The sequence below is a fragment of the Lates calcarifer genome, linkage group LG13, assembly GCF_001640805.2.
Source record: "Lates calcarifer isolate ASB-BC8 linkage group LG13, TLL_Latcal_v3, whole genome shotgun sequence".
Classification (NCBI taxonomy): domain Eukaryota; kingdom Metazoa; phylum Chordata; class Actinopteri; family Centropomidae; genus Lates; species Lates calcarifer.
In genome coordinates, this window is record NC_066845.1 from 3,685,734 (window position 1) to 3,704,104 (window position 18,371).

The 18,371-nt window shown below is 40.7% G+C and overlaps 1 protein-coding gene and 1 long non-coding RNA gene across 2 annotated transcripts; one reads left to right on the forward strand and one right to left on the reverse strand.

The window, feature by feature from the left end:
• The first annotated feature begins 4 nt into the window (after window positions 1-4).
• LOC108881480 (uncharacterized) lies at window positions 5-3,725 on the forward strand. The gene is made up of 2 exons (XR_007814481.1): window positions 5-649; window positions 2,305-3,725. It is a non-coding gene; the product is annotated as an uncharacterized LOC108881480 (long non-coding RNA).
• LOC108881248 (E3 ubiquitin-protein ligase KCMF1) lies at window positions 3,396-15,512 on the reverse strand. Its single transcript, XM_018673119.2, has 7 exons — window positions 15,340-15,512; window positions 12,838-13,005; window positions 10,566-10,705; window positions 8,351-8,452; window positions 6,395-6,575; window positions 5,201-5,519; window positions 3,396-4,994 (listed from the first exon to the last, which is right to left on the reverse strand). The coding sequence occupies exons 1-7, from the start codon at window positions 15,353-15,355 to the stop codon at window positions 4,667-4,669; spliced, it is 1,254 nt and encodes a 417-aa protein (XP_018528635.1). The 5' UTR covers window positions 15,356-15,512; the 3' UTR covers window positions 3,396-4,666.
• Between the last annotated feature and the right edge of the window lie 2,859 nt (window positions 15,513-18,371).

Here is an 18,371-nt window from a genome sequence, read left to right on the forward strand (position 1 = left end):
CTGGCTTAGGACAAGGCACAATATATAAGGCAACAACCACAGTATTATATCAAAATCACAGTAACCCAAAATAGTAAAATGATTCCAAATAATTCAGTTTAAACTATTAGAATTCAAATAAACATAAAATCAGCTTATACTATATAGTATAGTATTATAATTACTATCTATAGGTTCCTTTACCAGTAAATTCATGCATTCTGTGCATAAAGGTGTGGTTACCAAAAATAATCTAATGCACTTTTATTCAAATTAAGGGAATGTCTCACCATAGTCAGCTAGTCAGTATTTCTACTGACCTGGCTCTTGAATTGGGGTAGAAATGAAGTGGATCGGTGAGGTCCATTCCAGCCAATCATGGCGTTCGTGCTCGTGCACAGGAGGTGGGAGGCTATAAAGAGGGCAATGGGAGCGCAAAACATGGAAACTCTAGTGCACGTCAATGCTACAGAGCGGAGACGGGGTGACAGCAGACAAATAGCCTAAGAGGAAACGGACAGAGGAATATACGTTTAAAAAGAAAGGCTACCATCAGGCTAGGGGGAACACCTGCGTCAACACTGGTGTGGCTTTCCAGTGGTGGAGAGACCTGCGGGAGCTGAGAGGCCTGAAAACACATGCAGGAGGTTGCTCTGTTTCTCCTTGATAGGTGGGTAACATAAGTTTTGCTGTGTTTCACAGAGCCAGTGCATCAGTATTGTTTTATTGTTCTTAGCATAATGTTAAGTAGACTAGGAGAGGCTCTGAATATTGCTGTCTGTCGCTACTGTGCTAGCTCCGAGAAACCATTTTGTCTACTCTGCGTGTTAGCTTTGCTGCAGCTAACGTAACACAGCCGTCGTTGTTCGCTCAGTTGTGATATTTGTCCTTACAACGTTTGCGAAGGCTTTTATGGACACCTGAAAAGAAACGTTTTTTTTTTCAGGTCAGCTTGCACCACACACTTCTTGCTAGCACAGTGACAACACATTGGACATCCGGAGTTCATGTTAGCTAGCTAGCTAATTAATTAGCACCACCATTTGCCAGCGTTTTTCAATAAATGCCTTGCTGACACTTAATGAAAGCTTCTCATAAGTGTGCCTTGTGAAATCTCTTCCCATTTACCGAATCACTTCCGGAGCAGCTATTCAATATCACTAAAAAAGTGTTGTATTTGAAATGTTATGCTTTCTGAATTGTTGTAATGTTTTTTGTGTTTTCTGAAATATTGTGTTTTTTGAAAAAGGGTCACCACACTTTAATGACATCTGATATTAACTTGGTTTTGTAACTCTATATCCGCAATAGTTTGTGCCCTAAAACATTTAGTGTTGTGGTTGTGTGTCTGCTCATTTCCACCCACTTTGCATTCATTTGGTTTCCTACAGCAACCGACCTCTTTAAGACTGAAAAGAATCTGCCAGATCCTTTCAGGCCACTGTTATTTAGGGTTCTGAGCTCAGATAATAATTCAGTGAGTTGGCACAGATTGCATTTAAAGTTCCCAGCACTGTGGCTGTCTGTGCTGGGTTTAATTTAAGAGGTCTCTACAGTAACCCTGAAAAATGTTGGTCTGATGCTGGCGCACAGCGAGTGTCACCACATTTACATTCAGTGGGATAAATGGTTTCCATTTTATGTTGGTTAAATCAGTAAACAAGAAGAAATGGAAGCCATTATCTCCCTGCAGTCAGGGGCTTGCAGTGTTTCACTGACAGAAACTTTGTTGACATTGACATTGCTTTGTGAAAGGCATCTGTTCATCTTTATGTCTTTATTTGTGGCTCTTGTGTTCATCTTAATCGACAACAGAAAACCCTTTAGCTGTGATAAAGTGTGGCTCCTGATCGCTATTACAAGGCTCATCAGGGATTAGGCTGGATATCCACTTAACAGTGACTTTTAAAAACAGCCTCACTTCACAATATAAATTAGTAAAAATCTGTGTAGGAAATCATGCTTTCTGTTTGAGTGACAGTCGCAACCATTTAAAACTGATTTTCTCATGCAGTGAAAATCTGAACCACTTCATTTAGCAAGCATGCATGTTGCTAAACAGGTTTCTCTAGTTAAAACATGTCCAAACTGTGGCCTCTCCTTTAAGTCCATTCACATGAGAATTATAGCCTATCATACCCACATTACCATCAAAAAATATTTCTGAATTACTTTTCCTGATGTTTGAATAAACCTAAATTTAGCAGCTTATGCACTGCATTCTTGGCATGCTACAAAAATCATCTGAGTGCTGTGCAAAATCCAGACTTAATGTTATTATATGTGGACTACATGCTTCTTAAAAACACTTTGCTTCCCGCATAGGGTCACCTGTGCCAGTGTGCGTGATACTGACAGACACATAAGAATGCCTGCAGATCCATTTTAGAAGATCTGTGCCAGAGACCCGAGGAAAAAGATGAGTCTGAGGTTTTAAGGTCCACAAAGCAAGTAAGTGGCCCTCTTTTTCTTCTGTTCCTTTGTTAAAAGGTCAAGAATGTACATGCATGCCCAAAACCTAAAAGAAGTATTATTATTCTAGGCATGTTGTGGACTTTCCCCCCTAATATCTGAGATTCTTTGGCCCTACATGGTTTGTTTCCATGATCCAGCTATGGCAGACTGCATTCACTGTTTGGATGGCAAAGATATAGCTATTTTTGCACCGTTTATGCCTTTTTATGTAGTGTGCAAGATGTGACTGACTGACTGATCTGATTTGCATAAATAACTAAATGTCCCCAGTGAGACATACCAAATATACCGCTTTTGATTTTTCAGCGTGAGTCATCGTGTATCTTATAAGGAATAACACAGCTGGGTTTATTTTCTTTATTATACTTAGATACTCTTACTGATGTAATATATTCAATGACAGACATAATTAGTGGCATATTTGTTGAGGATAAACTGAATACTTCCTCCTCCATTCCCTGTCAAAAAAAGAGGCAAAACCCAGGGCAAAAAATATCCAATATGTATTTGCTGTACCGCTGGCTGCTACTTGTTAAAGGTGATTGCAGACTAAAATCTCATCCTTGGATTTTGACACGTGATTTAACTGTCCATTATGAGTCCAGTAATGTTATAAGGGTGTGATGCTGAAATTGCTGAAATAAGCTTTTTTAAAAAGCTTAAGTGAGATACTGCATGTTTGTTTTGGTCCGAAGTCTCCTGTTATCCTCTATTTCAGCCCACTTAAATATCACCTTTATTTACTTTAGTTTAGCATGTTAATGTCACCTTGCACTGCTGCTGTGAATGAGGACATGCATCAGGAGATGACAAGACTACCTGAGATTGAACTTGACCTGTAAGATAGGTGTTTATTTTTTACCATATGCTGTACATGCTTGCCAGGAAGTTAGCAAATGAGAGAAAAAAAAGAAAGTAAAAACACAAACCAGAGAGCAGAATTGGGTTAGTTAATTTCCATCCAAAACATTTTTATTGTCCTCCAAACTGAAAGGGTTACCCTGTGATTTGGCTTGTTCACTGAGCCAAAAACATACATTGCATTTCTTCAGGTAGCAGTGGAGGCATACAAAGATCTTTTTTTTGACTGAGAGAAACTAATGGAAAGAGCAATACAGGATTCTCTCCTTCAAGTCACATGATGAGTAATCTTTGCATTCATGAGTAATGGAGAGAAGATTAATTTCAGATCACGGGAAGCTTGAGAAAGTAGCATCTGGTCTTCCATAAAGGAGAAAGGGGGGGGGGGGGGTGAGAAACAACCGTATGAAGACCAGGGTTGTTGTGTTTCTTCCATGTTAGAAAAGGCCTGAAAATGGTCACATTGAAGAGATCGTTTCATCTCTGTTTGCCTCCAAGTTGTGTATCGCCTTTACGTAGAGCATCTGTAGTGTACACAAATGGACACTGGATATGCAATTCAAAACCAAAGTGCCCACAGTCAATATAAAGCAAGGTCACATGACCCAAAAACAGGTGATGTCACATAAGGGGGAGGGGGTTGAGACTGGACATGAAACTTGTAACCAAACACGGTCCTCAGTCTGTTTGTGTTTGTGTGTGTGTGTGTGTGTGTGTGTGTGTGGTGCAGAAATGCCAGTGATGTGGCACTCAGCACCATTAATTTACAGGTACTCAGGTGTCTGAACAAAAGAGAAAGACCTCCCCGTCTGGTGACTGTGCAGTTAAAAATGGGCACATGGTGATTTTAAGCTCATGCTTAAGTTGTGGTAAACCATCCAAGCACTTCTTTAATTAATAACTATAAATACACAGCAGCGTTTTTACTGGAGAGGTTTCTGTCTGCCTCCTCTCCCAGGGTGAGTGTGTGACGTGTTTGTCTCTTAAAACAGCTAACTATGCTTTGCTCATCTGCTAGAGGAAACACGGGTTATGTGGAATTGATTATCAACTTTCATATAGATTTTTCTATAATATATTTATATAGTTATTTTTCTTTCTCTCACGCACCCACCACGCTTGCTTGCTTTCACATTCTCTCGTCTCACTACTTTTATTCAATGTACACAACTTAATAAACATGGGGTTGAGTAGGGAGCGACAGAGCTGAAATGACAATCACTGAGAAAAAAATAAAAATAAAACAAAGCCAAAAAGAACTGCAGTCTTTTTCGTCATCCATTGGCAGTTGGACTGACTCAGCAGTCAGCCAGTTACAATGGTGGTTTGAGGGGAGGGAGTGGCCATGACATCAAAGGGGCGGCGCGGGAGGCTCTTTCTTCGTTGGTGCCGTTTTAGGCGTTGTTTTCGTTGTCTTGGTGGCCGGGGTCGTCTCCTTGAGGTTGAGGTTCTCCAATGCCACGTCCAAGGTCATGACCTCAACACAGCCCATGGCCTCGAAGTCAGCGAAATTCCGCAACGAGCCGTGACAGTCGTCCTCGTCCTCAGAGGAGGAGGCCGAGGCGTCCTCGTCAGGCAGCAGTGTGGACAGCAGCAGCTCCGTCACAAACAGGCTCCTGTCGGCCCACTGGGCCTCGCACGCCTGCCGCTCTGCCTCCGACAGCCGCGGTTCGCTCAGCCTGCAGAGAGTGATTGAAAAAAAGTGAGACAAAGATTAGAGAAGCAAATTAAAACTGAGAGAATTATTAAGTGGAGAATTAAAAAAAGAACAGCTTAAAGTTTCCCTTCAGACATCTTTTAGGGACATAGAAATTCTTCTTAGAAAAATTTCATTAGTTTGAGTGGAGGGAGAAGTAAAAACATTTAAAGTAGATGCAAGTCCCACCTGCTGAGTAGAAACTGGGAGCTATGTGCAGTATGCTGTGTGTTAGACTCAGGTGGGCCCGGGTTGGGACTGGGGTTGGTATTGTGGTTGGCGCTGGGGTTGGGGTTCGCGGTGGCTGAATTGGTATTGAGGATTGCATTGGCTCGACCTCCGCCCCGGGTGGCGTTTCTGGCCGTCTCCAGCTGCTGACGCGCGGCCTGGGCCTGCTGGCGCTCCAACTGGAGTTGCATTTGAAGCTGCTGGAGCTGAGAGGCTGAGGGGCCCGAGCTGAGCTGGCCACCCGCCGAACGCCGCACCCCCGACAACTGGGAAAGAAGCTCTGGAGGAACAGGATGGAGAAGAGAGCATGAATTTTAAGCAGATCATGCATGCTAATATTCTAACTGTTTTAATAAATTAGTTTGTCAATTTAATGTAAAAAGTAAATACGTAAAATTATCTGCATTGTTTTTCACTAAAACTAACAATTATGAGCTACGCTATCAGATTGCTAAAACCTGAGGAATAGACTAGTAGGACTGCTGTACAACCTCTGATCTACAATCAAGCATACAGTATTTCAACACAAGATACACATGCTCAGTATGGTAAGACCCTCAGCAGTGAGGTTTGAAAGCTAAAAATCAACCAGCAGGTATCGTAGGTTATTTAAGACGAGGCCGGTGCTCTGTTTGTGAGGCAGACTGAACAGGGACCCTCATTATGTCACAGCTGGAGCTGACATGGCGAATGCCAAGCACTGAACCGGATTAAAATTGGGAACAGAATAAACAAGATATTGCTACAGCAACAACTTTGGCCACACATTACAGGCATGTACTATATAATATAAGTGCTACTGCAGGTAATTTATCTGTATGAGTTAGAAACTTATATTAAAACAACTTGTTCACTTCTTACAAATGTGTAAAAATATGAGTGCCACACGCCTGATTTTTTTGAAGTGTTTTGTGTGCCAGGCCTCCTGCAGCTGCAGCTGGGTGATACTGAATTTAACAATAACAAGAAAATAATTGTTTTCTGCCTAGCAGTAATAATAACAAGTATAGTTTTTCTTTTGCCTGACCTACATAAGGCTCCAAAGCTTCTTGTTCTGCAACTATGTCCCTGTAGTGTCAGTTTCATATGTCAGCACGGGTTCACCATGTAACCATGACTTTTCCTCTGTGCCTGTGTGAACATTGTGTGACTGACCTGCTATGGGGTCCATGGCCTCTCTGCTGTAGCTGGAGCTCTGTGAGGAGCTCTGACTGGTGGAGAGCCCCCCTGTGGTGCTGCTGGTGAAGTGCATGTTAGACCTGCGGGCTCGCGGACCCCCCAGCCCGCGCCCAGGGTGAAACATCCTCCTCACATGCCGCACCCCGCTGGACTCGTCGTGAAGCTTGCCGTCAAGGAACATATCAAGAGCATGATAGTGCTGCAATGACATTATCTTCTTTGCTTACACTTTTTATGAATGTAATGTCAAGAAACAATCCAAATCCCATAGATATACAGTATATCTTATATCACATTTAAGAAACTGGAACCAGCAAACATTTGGAATTTTTGCTTGTAAAATTATCATGAAGTGATCAAAATTGTTGACAGTTAACTTTCTGTTGATCAAAAAATGTATTAATCCCCTTGTAGTTTCAGCACATAAACTGTCACTGTCACTCCCCTAAATGCTCACTTCACTCAGGCCCTTTGAACCAGCTGCTAACATACTTGCATGGTGCTCTCGGGTCATTGTGAACACACATGAGGCACCACACCGGGTGCTACCACAAACAAAAGCTATGGCCCTATCTCATGGAGCTTAAGATGCACCCATTCTGTCTGTGTTTCATTTAGCTATGTTTTTGCATCTTTTGTTTTCTCTCTAGCACATATTCAAATACTCTATAAATAGTCTGCCAGACTACTGTCATCAGTCCTGTGAGTCTATCCCAGAGTGCAACTCACACAGAGTATTCTAACTTGTTCTTGACAGGCAAAAGCATATAATGTCATTTCACAGTTTGATAAATAACATAATCCAATGCTCACTGCCTTACAACGTCTTGAGATATTCTCAATTTTGTCAACTATCTTGATTCAAACTATATCACATGTTTTTATCACCTACATTATTTACATTGTTTGCAGTCTTCACTTTAATTGGCACATTACTACTTTTTGTGCCCCCTACTGTTACTGCCGTCTGCATTTGGGAGAAATGTGCGTCACCTCACTGCAGTGCTTGTGGCATGCCAGTTGGCAGACAATAAAAACAATGTAAACCATTAAAGATTAGATTAAAGATTATTTAGATAATGATTTGAATACTTCAACTCAGGCTATCTGTTAAAACTAAGTACCAATCCAATACCAGTGTTCCCTTGTTGCTAAATCTAAAATCTGTGAACCTCAAAACGTTCTGAAACATTTTAATGTAAGGTAACAGGGGGACATTGATTGTTGTAGCACTTGGGGTCAAAACATCCAATTGGTACCTTTATGACCTTGGGAGTAGGCCAAAAACATGAAAAGTAGCACCAAACTGTATTTGATCTGCTGTTTAGTGATGCTCAACAATTTACCCCTACCTCTCATGGCTCTCTTTTTTGAAGAGCCACATTCAAAGGAGGAGAATAAGGACAAGGCCACACAAGCAAGTTTGAAGGAACATGTGACGTGGAATTCACTTGTCCTCCATATTACCTTTGGATGCATCAAATGAGTGGCAAAAAGCATGTAACCAACTGATCAATCTGACTAAAGCCCTCTTGCTTGATTGTGTTACAATAGCACAAGACACATAATTTAGTTTAAACCAGCTATGAAATGGTTACTGCACATATTCTGATATTTTACATCATTTATGTTCAGCCACCATGGCAATTTGGAAAACTATCACAGGAGGCTTTAATGTCATTAGCAAAATGTCAACAAGTGAACAGATGCCCCCGTGATGCGCCAATCATAAAACCTACAAAGCATTCTGGATGACCCAAACTGCATCACCTCTCTCATGTAGCTCAAGCATAAATATCTGAATAGTTTCCACACACAAGCCTTGAAATATCTGCTTGTCTTTACACAACAGACTGAAACACAAATTCAGCCAGGTTCAGCTCAGGTTATGGTCATGTCTGTGGAGGTGGGACTCCTACTCGAAAAGGATATCAAGTCTCTGGGTGCTCTGTGTTCAAGTGTGAGATGAGCAGCGAAGTCATCTGTCACATGATTTGGGTCGCCACCTGGCAGTGCTGCACATATTGGGCATATCTAGATGACAGGAAGAGAGAGCGTACATGTCATTATCAACACTGCACATTCAACATTTGCCAGTTGGTGCTTGGTTCTCTCTCTCTTATCAAACACTGAGATTGGTAAATATCTGCTGAACAAATATTGTGTTTAAACATAGAGAGATGCAATCTCAGGAAAGCTCTGGCTCTGTGATGAGTGTGTCAAAACTCCAAATGATAGGAAGTGAAGTTGAAGGCACGGATTGATGTGAGATGTTTGACATTTTGAGAAGTTAATTTGTTGGAGGACACTCCAAAGCTCCCATCAAAGACTTGATCGTCAGCTGCCAAACAGAAGGACATATGAGCTGTACTGTTGGAGCATGGACACTGTGAAAAGCATCATGTGCCTTTGTTACATTCTCGTACTTAAAAGGCTGAAATGAATGTGTCATTTCAAATGTCAAAATCAACTAATCACCAGTATTGACTGAGGCCCTGTTCATACATGGCATTTACATGCATCTTGGGTGATCACAAGTGGACAGCTTGAGGTATAGATGTGAATGCACCTCAGACAAATTGAGGATGCTATTGAGATCCAATCACTCAGACCAAATATGGAGGTGGTCTGGGCTGCATATGGCCACCTTCTTTAAGCAGTGTGTACACATATGAGCCCTGGGCCACAGTGAAGGACTTACCTCCACCTACTCAGCTGGCATCCTCTGCATAAGTGGAAATGCATAGTTATTTGAAAATCACATAAGCTGGCTTTTAAAAATCCCATAGAGATATATTATGAGTGCATCAAACATCTTGAGCACTTGGAGCACACTAAGGAACAGAGCCCGTCTGTATTATTTTAATTTCTGGCAGACTAGGCATGGGAAGTGCATTGCTGCCTCCTGCTAGTAGAAAAACAATGACACATTTGGTCTTTGCAAGCAGAAATTATATATGTGTTTATTTGCATAAAGAGCAAATAAAATTGACATTCGATCACAAGTGGTCACTCAAGACACATGGAGATACACGTTGATGCCAGGGCCTTTGTCAAAATAGGGAGAGATCACACATTTGCTAAACATCCATTTTTTCATTCAAAGAACAATTATTTACTATAATACCCCGTGGACTAACATAATGTGACACACCAAAACAATATCTGTGATCATGAACTACATTATGATTTTCATAAGGCACTTGCTGCCTGTCTACTGCAGTGGGAGTTAAATTTTTAACTAAATTGTACAATTTTGGGCATTAATTGGCTACCCTGACACTCATGATTAGTTGCTCACTGAAAACACCTTTCCTACAAAGCTTCAGGTCAGCTAATGTGAGTTGTAACTGACAATGACTCAGAGCCACTGAGGTAGGAAAGAAAAACATTTCGCTAATAGTACCATATGTTAGCAAAAAGTGTGTTTGGGTGTTTGAGCATCAACATTTTATTCTGTCATGCTTTCAAAGTAACTTAACTAAACTGACTAAATAACTTTGACAGAACTATTAGTCACGCTGTGGTAAATTGATATGCTTTGACTAACCAAAAACAGTTTCAGAATAGGGACATTATGTCTCCAATCTGTCATTTTAATGGTCTGAACAACTGTCAAGCAAGTTGGAAGAACATGCAAGTTATCAGTGTGTGGTTCTAAAAGGAAAGGCAATCAGACATTGGCTGGGAGGAAGGATCACACACAAAAAAAATCTAGAATAAATGCACTGGAAAAAAGGTCAGCTGTGAAAGTGAACTGGACATGGTCTAAGGTTCTAGAAAGTATTTCTCAGCTGTTCAAACCAGTGTTTTCTTGCTGTCAGGAGAAAAGCAGTGATCTATAAATAGAGTCTACCTGACATCACTTGCAGTTCAGTTTCTCTCTCTGTCAGACACTGACATCAGAACTAGGCTTTGACTGTGACATTGTCAAGCAAGACAATGAAGAAGATGTAAATATACGGCAGCATACTTTCAAAACCTCCTTTTACATGATGAACATTCTCAGACACTGATGTATGTATTTGAGAAAAAAATTCTGAGGCATGCAAGGAAAGTCAACACAGTGTTTCTGCGCTAAGATCTGTGAAAACATCTGGTCAAGGTGTCATAGGTGGTTGTGTTTGAGGCTGCAGCATCAACTTACCACTTCTGTGGAGGTCTCTGTGTGCTCTGCAGCCACATGCTCCTGCAGGGAGATCTCTGTGTAGCCCATCCTACCACAGTAGGGACATGTGAAGGCCTGGGGCTGCTCCACCGAGAATGCTTCTCCACCGTAGTACAAGTCTGGAGGAGAATCGAGAGGCATTCAGTCTCAATATATTGCTGGGATTGCAGTGTTTCCCGTACCCAGGTCCAACATACATACAAAGCTGCCACATAATCATACATGATGAAAACCATGTCAAAAATCTCAAAGAGCCAGTGATACTGATGAAAGGAGCTTGATAGTAACAGAAAGTTTAAGCTTCAAAAGGCATATTTTACCAGGATGGAGGTTGGAGCCCCTTTTGGACAAGATTAATTATTAAACCAGTTCAGTTCAGGCAGGTTTAGTCAGTGAGAGACACCTCCTAGTTAACCACAGATTTTTTTAGCTTTGCCACATTACATGGTTTACAAGACATTTCCTAGCCTGCTCACAGAAAACCACCTGTGACTGGGCTGTCTACAGAGCTAACATTTCAACAGTCCATTAATGACAGTGTAGCATTTGGCTCTGATGATAGCTTTACTTAAACCTGCATTAAGTGATTTGTTTACCGCCTGGGGGCAGTCGGAACAAGCAACAAATTCACCATAACACCAAGTGTGTTAGCAAACATTTGCCCATCTGCACATCCAGCTGACAGAGATCATAATGTGTCCATCTGACGAGTCTACATCCAATTTTCACTTTCTTAATAGCTCTGTTTTAATAGGGTTGGGATAAGGTTAATGACAGTGGTGAGGCACAGGGCATACAACTGAGAGAGTAACTTGAAAGATACTCAATAGAGCTGATTGGATCTACAGAGTCTGGTTCTGTGCAATATGAATGAGCCTTTTCACATTTCACAGTCATTGTTAATGTGAAGATATTTAAAGATGTCAATTTGTAATTACACTTTACCTACTCTCCTGCATATAAAATCACCTACCACCTAAAATCACCAAGACGCCCATCTAAAGCAAGAGCATACCACGTTTTTCTGTTCTACCATTAAACTGAGGTGTTTGTAATTCTCCACCATAAAACAGTTGGTTCATTTAGTGGAACAGGCCAACTGAAAATACACAAAACCACAACCATCAAGCTCTTCTATGTGAGCTTGCACCTTCTGCTGTGTTTTCAGCAACAGTTGGTATTTATTTCCAACAGACTGTAACAGCATTTCCAATGTGTGAAAGGTTGAATGCTAACATATTTCACAGTATCAGTGCATTAAAAAAAATACTAGAAGTGGTCATTCAAAAGCAAAATATTTTTTTTTTAATTTACAAATATTGTTCTACATTTGAGACAACAACACACCTAACTGCCAAACTGAATTTACAGTAAACATGGCCTAACTAGGATTGGAATATTTTTATTCTCATCACTGCCACAACATTTTTTCTATGCAGAGATAAAACAAACCCAAAAGCCTAATAACACACTCACAAAAACTCCTCAGACTGTCTGGGTCAAGTCAATCACTGCTAAGCCAGTTGGGAGCAGCCCTTCTGCCAGACAGCAAAAGCCAGTGCCAGCAGAAGATAACCTAAACTGTAACCATTTTACTTGCAGGCTTATTAAATCCACTGAAGGGAGGTTTCAGAGGCTGTAAGTATCAGGGGCTTATCCTAATAACAACATGACAAGAATTGCCATTACTGGCATCTGAGACCTGCATGTTTACATTTTACATTATAAAGTTTGAAAATGTAGTCTAAAAATTCCAGATTATTTCTCTATAAAGTCATTCCTCCTTTGTTTTTGTCAGTCTGCCACGACAGTCTTGCAACCAGTCTATTGCCCACAACATCACTTACGTACACACACTTCCTCCCTCTTTAGATGAAGATAAAGTCGTACTGTTTTCTTTGATAGTTCACTGTTGACTATGTCTGACTTCCAAGTGACAGTCAGGTGCTAAACCACTACGAGAATGAGTTTATAGATTCTGTGTGTTTGGTTTTTGTTTAATCATAGAACTGTAGAGATGCAGCAAATGTTAATACATTGTGCTCAACTTCTGCATTATCCCTCCAGGTTGTCAGTTTTTTGTCAACATATGCCTATCCTGATAAAGTGTTACAAAACATTATTAAATCACAACAACAAATATCATACTGAATCAATACTGAATAACAAACAGCCTTATCTCCTTATCTTCACAACCTAGATAGGCACCTCTGCTTATAATTAGCCTGATGTGAATATCAGCTGTACTTACCAAAGTCGACCCGGGTTAATATACACTGCATGGGATGCTCTGTGGTGTGTCTGGTTGTGGTTGCGCCACTCTCGTAGCAGGATGCACACAGATCATAGTCGTAGCAAATTAAACATTTGTATCGTCGACCTCTGAAGTTGCCTTTTAAACATGCATCACAGCTCACGCCTGAAGGAAGATAAGGCGTGAAAAGAGAAAGGAGAACAGAGCAGTTAGATGTTGAATATTTATGTTGACTTAATTTGGGTAGATCAACATAACATATTTAACAGGTTATGCGCAATTAATTTCAGAATACAGTGTTTCATAATTTCAGATTTTTGAGGAGTATTTTATCCAAAATATTAATCATATTAACAAATAACTGACAGTTTATGTCTTCTGTATTCTTATTAAGCATTACATTAGATGTTTCAACTCGGGTTGTCCTAACCAATTCAACAGTAAATGAAAAATATATTCTCACATTCAATAAATTAATTGATCCATGTGTTTTACTTGATACACAAAGCTTCAACTTCAACCTGTTCAAGAATTACACAGTAATACAGGATAATTTTAACAGAGTGTTCCTACATAAATACAAATACGATGAAATCAAAAAGACAAATGGTGAAGAAAAGAATATAGAGTCTAGCTGGATTTCCTGCTAAAGGCAGAACAAATGATGCAGCTGCCTCGCATTTTTCTATTTTGAGCTGGATGCTCCACATTTTTGTGTTGGAACATCCCAGATCGCTACTGGATGAAAGTTTCTCAAAGATATGCTATGCACATGGTGCGCATGGTTAAGCATGGTTATGCGCACCATGTGCATGAAACTCTGCAAAATATAACACAATCTAATAAGATACTACTGTACTGCAATAAATAGGACATCTGTGTGCAGTAATGTTAAGCTGTAACTGATGCTGTGACAGAAGGTAATTAAACTGTTGGTGGTGTAGGAGTGTACTGGACTGAAATATATTCTCAAGTGTTTAACTCTGTTGTAGTTTGAGTGTGTTAGTTTGGTTGTATTTTTTATCTTGTGAATTTGTTAGGACATTGACAATGTGCATCAGAGGTTTGTGTTGCTGTATCATTTTTTGCTGTTTGACTGTAATGCAATAAGAAAATTGCTATCAAATGAAATGCCTTCACAGTTAGCAGAATAAAAAAGACACATATAAAGCATGAATCTGTGTATTAATTATTACAGGAATACAACACTCATCATGTATTATAGGTCTGTCACTGTGTAGCAGTCCTCTAACTCAGGGGTGACCAGCAGACTTTTAGGCTTTATTTGCCTCTGAATAAAGCTACACTCACAACACCCAGCTCTTTCATGAAGCCATCCTGTTCACTAAATTCATTCCAAAACTATGTATAAAAGGTTTCACCTAATGTGTTACATGGGGTAAAGGGACCCCCTGTTTTCCAGTTCAGGCATGCCTTGATTGACTAGGACAGTCGTGCAGCCTCGGTGTGTTGTATGACACCAGGCTGTCTAAACTCCTTCTTATCTGCACTCACAGCTAGCAAGCTGTAAAAGCTCAGAGTCAACCGGATCCTGCTGTGCAGCGGCTGGCAACTAACTGTTAACATTAACGTTAATGACAGTGGCAACGGTAACCACGTCATCTAACATCTCAGAGATAAATAACTTGATCACTACCGACAGCAAAGTTGACCACAACACAGGCATGGAAAATAAAGGCCGCTCAGGCCTGACTAACCTTCGCTGTTGGCTAACCATTTATCAAATAAACCAGCTACCGTTAGCTTAACTGTTAGCTGACAAGCTAGTCAGCTGTGGTAGACTTTAGCTAACTCAACTTTCCACCGGTTGGTGAGCTGGAACATCTGTTGACAATGTAAACCGGCGTCTACTTGACACTAACAGCGAACTTCAAGCCCAACAAGGTTGGCCACAAGGACGAGATGAATGTTGGTTTGCTAAATGTTAGCTTGCGAAAGTGGAATCCATAGGCCAACTTCTACCAGGAAGGGAGCTAATATTAGCTAACGTTAACATTAACAATATGACATGCTTCGACCCCCACAACGCCATCTGGGATCCGCTGCTCTCTTGTGTTTCTCGTCCTCGGCACTCCCCCTGCTCCCCAGCTGGTTAACGTTAAGCCTACATAACCTATCACCAGTTAGCTGGCAGGCTAGCTGGCACACTCAGCTACCGTTGACTAGCTTCTTCCGCTCATATGTCAGCGTTGTTTTGGTCAACTAACACTGACTGTTGTGCATTTTCTGACACGTACACGCCAACTGCAAGGTCTAAGTTGTTCTGTTGTATCAGATACACATTTTGTGGCCGCCGTAATGCGTAACACGAAAATAACTTACACTGCAACCTTGCTGCTAACACTAGCCAACGTTAGCAAGGATGAGCTGCAAAACAAGAAATTCTCGGCTAGCTAACGTTAGCTGGCGGTGCTCTGTCAACGTTTTTTATCACAAATACTGACTTGATCACACCTCTGTGTTCAGGTGTAGTCTTACCTTCATGACGGGACATCCTACGAACACTAACGCAGCCCCCTGCTCGGGCTCCGGGGCTTGCAATACAGAATAATATTAGTGAAGAGAAGAGAAGCCGGGGATGGCTGGCTGTCCCTGGCCTCTTCCCTCATGAAGGATCCGGTCTGGCTCGCTGCCCCCCTCCGCCTCCTGCTGTGTCACTGTCCGGTGTGCTGCTTCTCTGTCCACGCGGTGGCGCTGCTGATTCATTTATGGTTTGAAGGTTGCCTATGTTGATGGGTGGCTGGATGCAAGGTATTGAAAGTCCCCCCATAAACGGAAGATTTTCTAAAATTTCCTGATCAATAATTTAGAAAAATCTTTTCTACTTACCAGATTTTGTTCCTTCTCCATATTTATGGACAGAAATTAATAAAATCTCCTTGTAGTTATGGCTCCCTGTCACCTGATGGGGCTCCATGACTGTAAATATACATTCAGTTGTCAGTTTATCAGGTATATTCAGCTAAAACTAGTGCAATATAAGTCCACTATAACAGTCCTGCAATAAATCCTACTTTTATGAAAGTCATGAAGATGCTGTTTGTGTTGAAACAGTGTTAAAGCGGTGTTGTTTCAACTGTATCGATCATATCAACACCACCGACTACATCCTGCAAAATGATCATACAACACCTCATTAATACAGATTCAACAAAAACTGGACATTGAAACCTTATTGAAGGAGAATTTATTGTAAGACTGTTGTATTTTGAGGAACCTGACTTTAGTATACAATATACCAGTGTTTCCCAACCTTTTTGGCTTGTGACCCCTTACAAAAAAAGTAAGGTCTGGTTGCGTCAAATGTCAGATGATAAGATTTAGCAGATTTACATGAAGCACAACCTTAGAATTTCAGGGCATTTATAAGTTGTGTGTGAGTAACAGTTCCCACCAGCACATATGAAACCCTGTGGTTTGACTTCATGGCTCATTCCTGACCTGTTTTTGCAAATAACTTCAAGAATGAGTAAGAACAAGGTCACTCTTGATAGAAATATTTAAATTACACACCTTCTGCTCTCCCCACCGAGCAGCCCACGCAGGTCGACTTGATTGTTTTAATATTTCACAGTACCTCATTGTTGGGTCTCGCTGGGCAGACCTTGTAGGGCAAACTCAGGACAGGTCAGCACAATGGAGAATCAACCTGGCTGTCAGACTGGGCAGCTGGCTGAGAATTGTGGATGGAAAGAATAACAATCCCCCTGCATTAGAAGCAACTTTTACTTTGAATTAAATATAACATCCAATGTCTGACATCAGGTCAGTCCAACAGACGGATTCTAGGAAGTCCTTGAACTTCATTAGAAAACCACAGATTTTGCGTGACTGTGATGTTCAGATAAAGAACATGAACAAAAGGAGGGGTTGACATAAATTCAAATTGCACTAAGAAGTCTATCAGGCGAAAAATATGTTGATCTCAAAACAGAATCTAGGTCTATTGAAGGCCGTTGCCTGAACAAAGTGATTACCCCAGACTGGAAAGTTGTAATTATTATTGCTTCATGATTAACATCAAATTATTTCTTTTAAAGGGAGCTGTAATTAGATTAGTAAAATAACCATGTAAATAATTTCCATCACATACTGACAGCTGCACTCTCTGTAAAGGTTCAGCTTTTAGCAGTAATAAAACTGATTAGGGATCTGTCTGACTTGACCCATTTTTATAATTAATAACATTTCTGTGTGTAAGAAACCTTGCAATCATGACCATTATAGTCCAGCAATGCTGTCTGGCATAGTCTGTCTCGTGATTACTTTTGTACAATGTCTGCCCTTTGCTCTTTTTTCTGCCAATAGTTCAACAACATGCAAGTCAAGATGAAAGTCTCCAAATTGGCACAGATATCAAACAGATGTGATGAACCAACACATGACTTTTCCTCTCTTTCCCCCCAGAGAAATCATCTACAGGGTTGTGGGGAACCAAAGTATTTCCATGTAAAGGAAATGAATAACCAATCAGACTGTCAATATCTTCCAAATAAATTATGTAATTAATGTATTGGTGGACATGTGGCTCATTTCCATCCTGTTGTTCAGATCTCTGCAACTTTCACAACACTCAGAATGCTTGAATCACGTCACCCCCCCAAGCTGTGCCAATAAGCTGTGATGTTAATGTGCAAGTAGTTTTGTCACAAGCCAGACTGAATCCCTCCAAAACATAATATTTTGTGACTGTAGGTTAAAAAAAATCAGAGGCAGGCAGGACTTAATGTTATTTGGAATTATAAGTTCATTAATATTTTGTTGAGTCCCACATGATTTACAACTGACTGTCCGCTCAAGGACTGGTACAGCAGAATGTCATCACCTCCTCAAAGTTCTCCCAGCATTTCATAATTCTGACACAACATATCCTGAGATGCAGCAACAACAGCTGCCCTCCAGACATCACCGATGTCCATGTAGAAATCATTTCCATAAGAGTGAGTGAGCAGCATGGGATTTTACGCTGCACTGCATCATCCCATCATATGAACCCTAGTGCTCTCTCGATAGGCAGTATCATGCACCTTCTGCTATGTTCTCACAAGCGTATGGCTATTTATACATAGCTGCTCAGCCCTGTGCTAAAAATAGGACAAAGTATTTTAGATGCTCCTCTATCACGAACAGCATCTCTCTCCTCCTTTGAAAAAGATATTTTTAATATTAATGAATGTTTTTACATTACAGATAAATAATAAGACACTTTATTTCTAGTCATGTTCAGGTTATGAGAGACTGAATTTGTTTGCACCTGGCAAAGATTATTAATATTGTAGTAACACAACACACGATTGACTCATTTCTTCTGTCCAGGGGAGTTTTGACATTATCAAGAAGACAATAAATGAGATAGCATATATACCATCATTGGCATCCTGTTTGTGCACAATGTGACATCTCGGAAGTGGTGTGACACTGTTGTGCCTACACACACACTGGGTAGGGAGGTTAGATAGATACCAGAATAAAGAGCACGAGGGAACATACAATCAGTGGAAAGTTACATG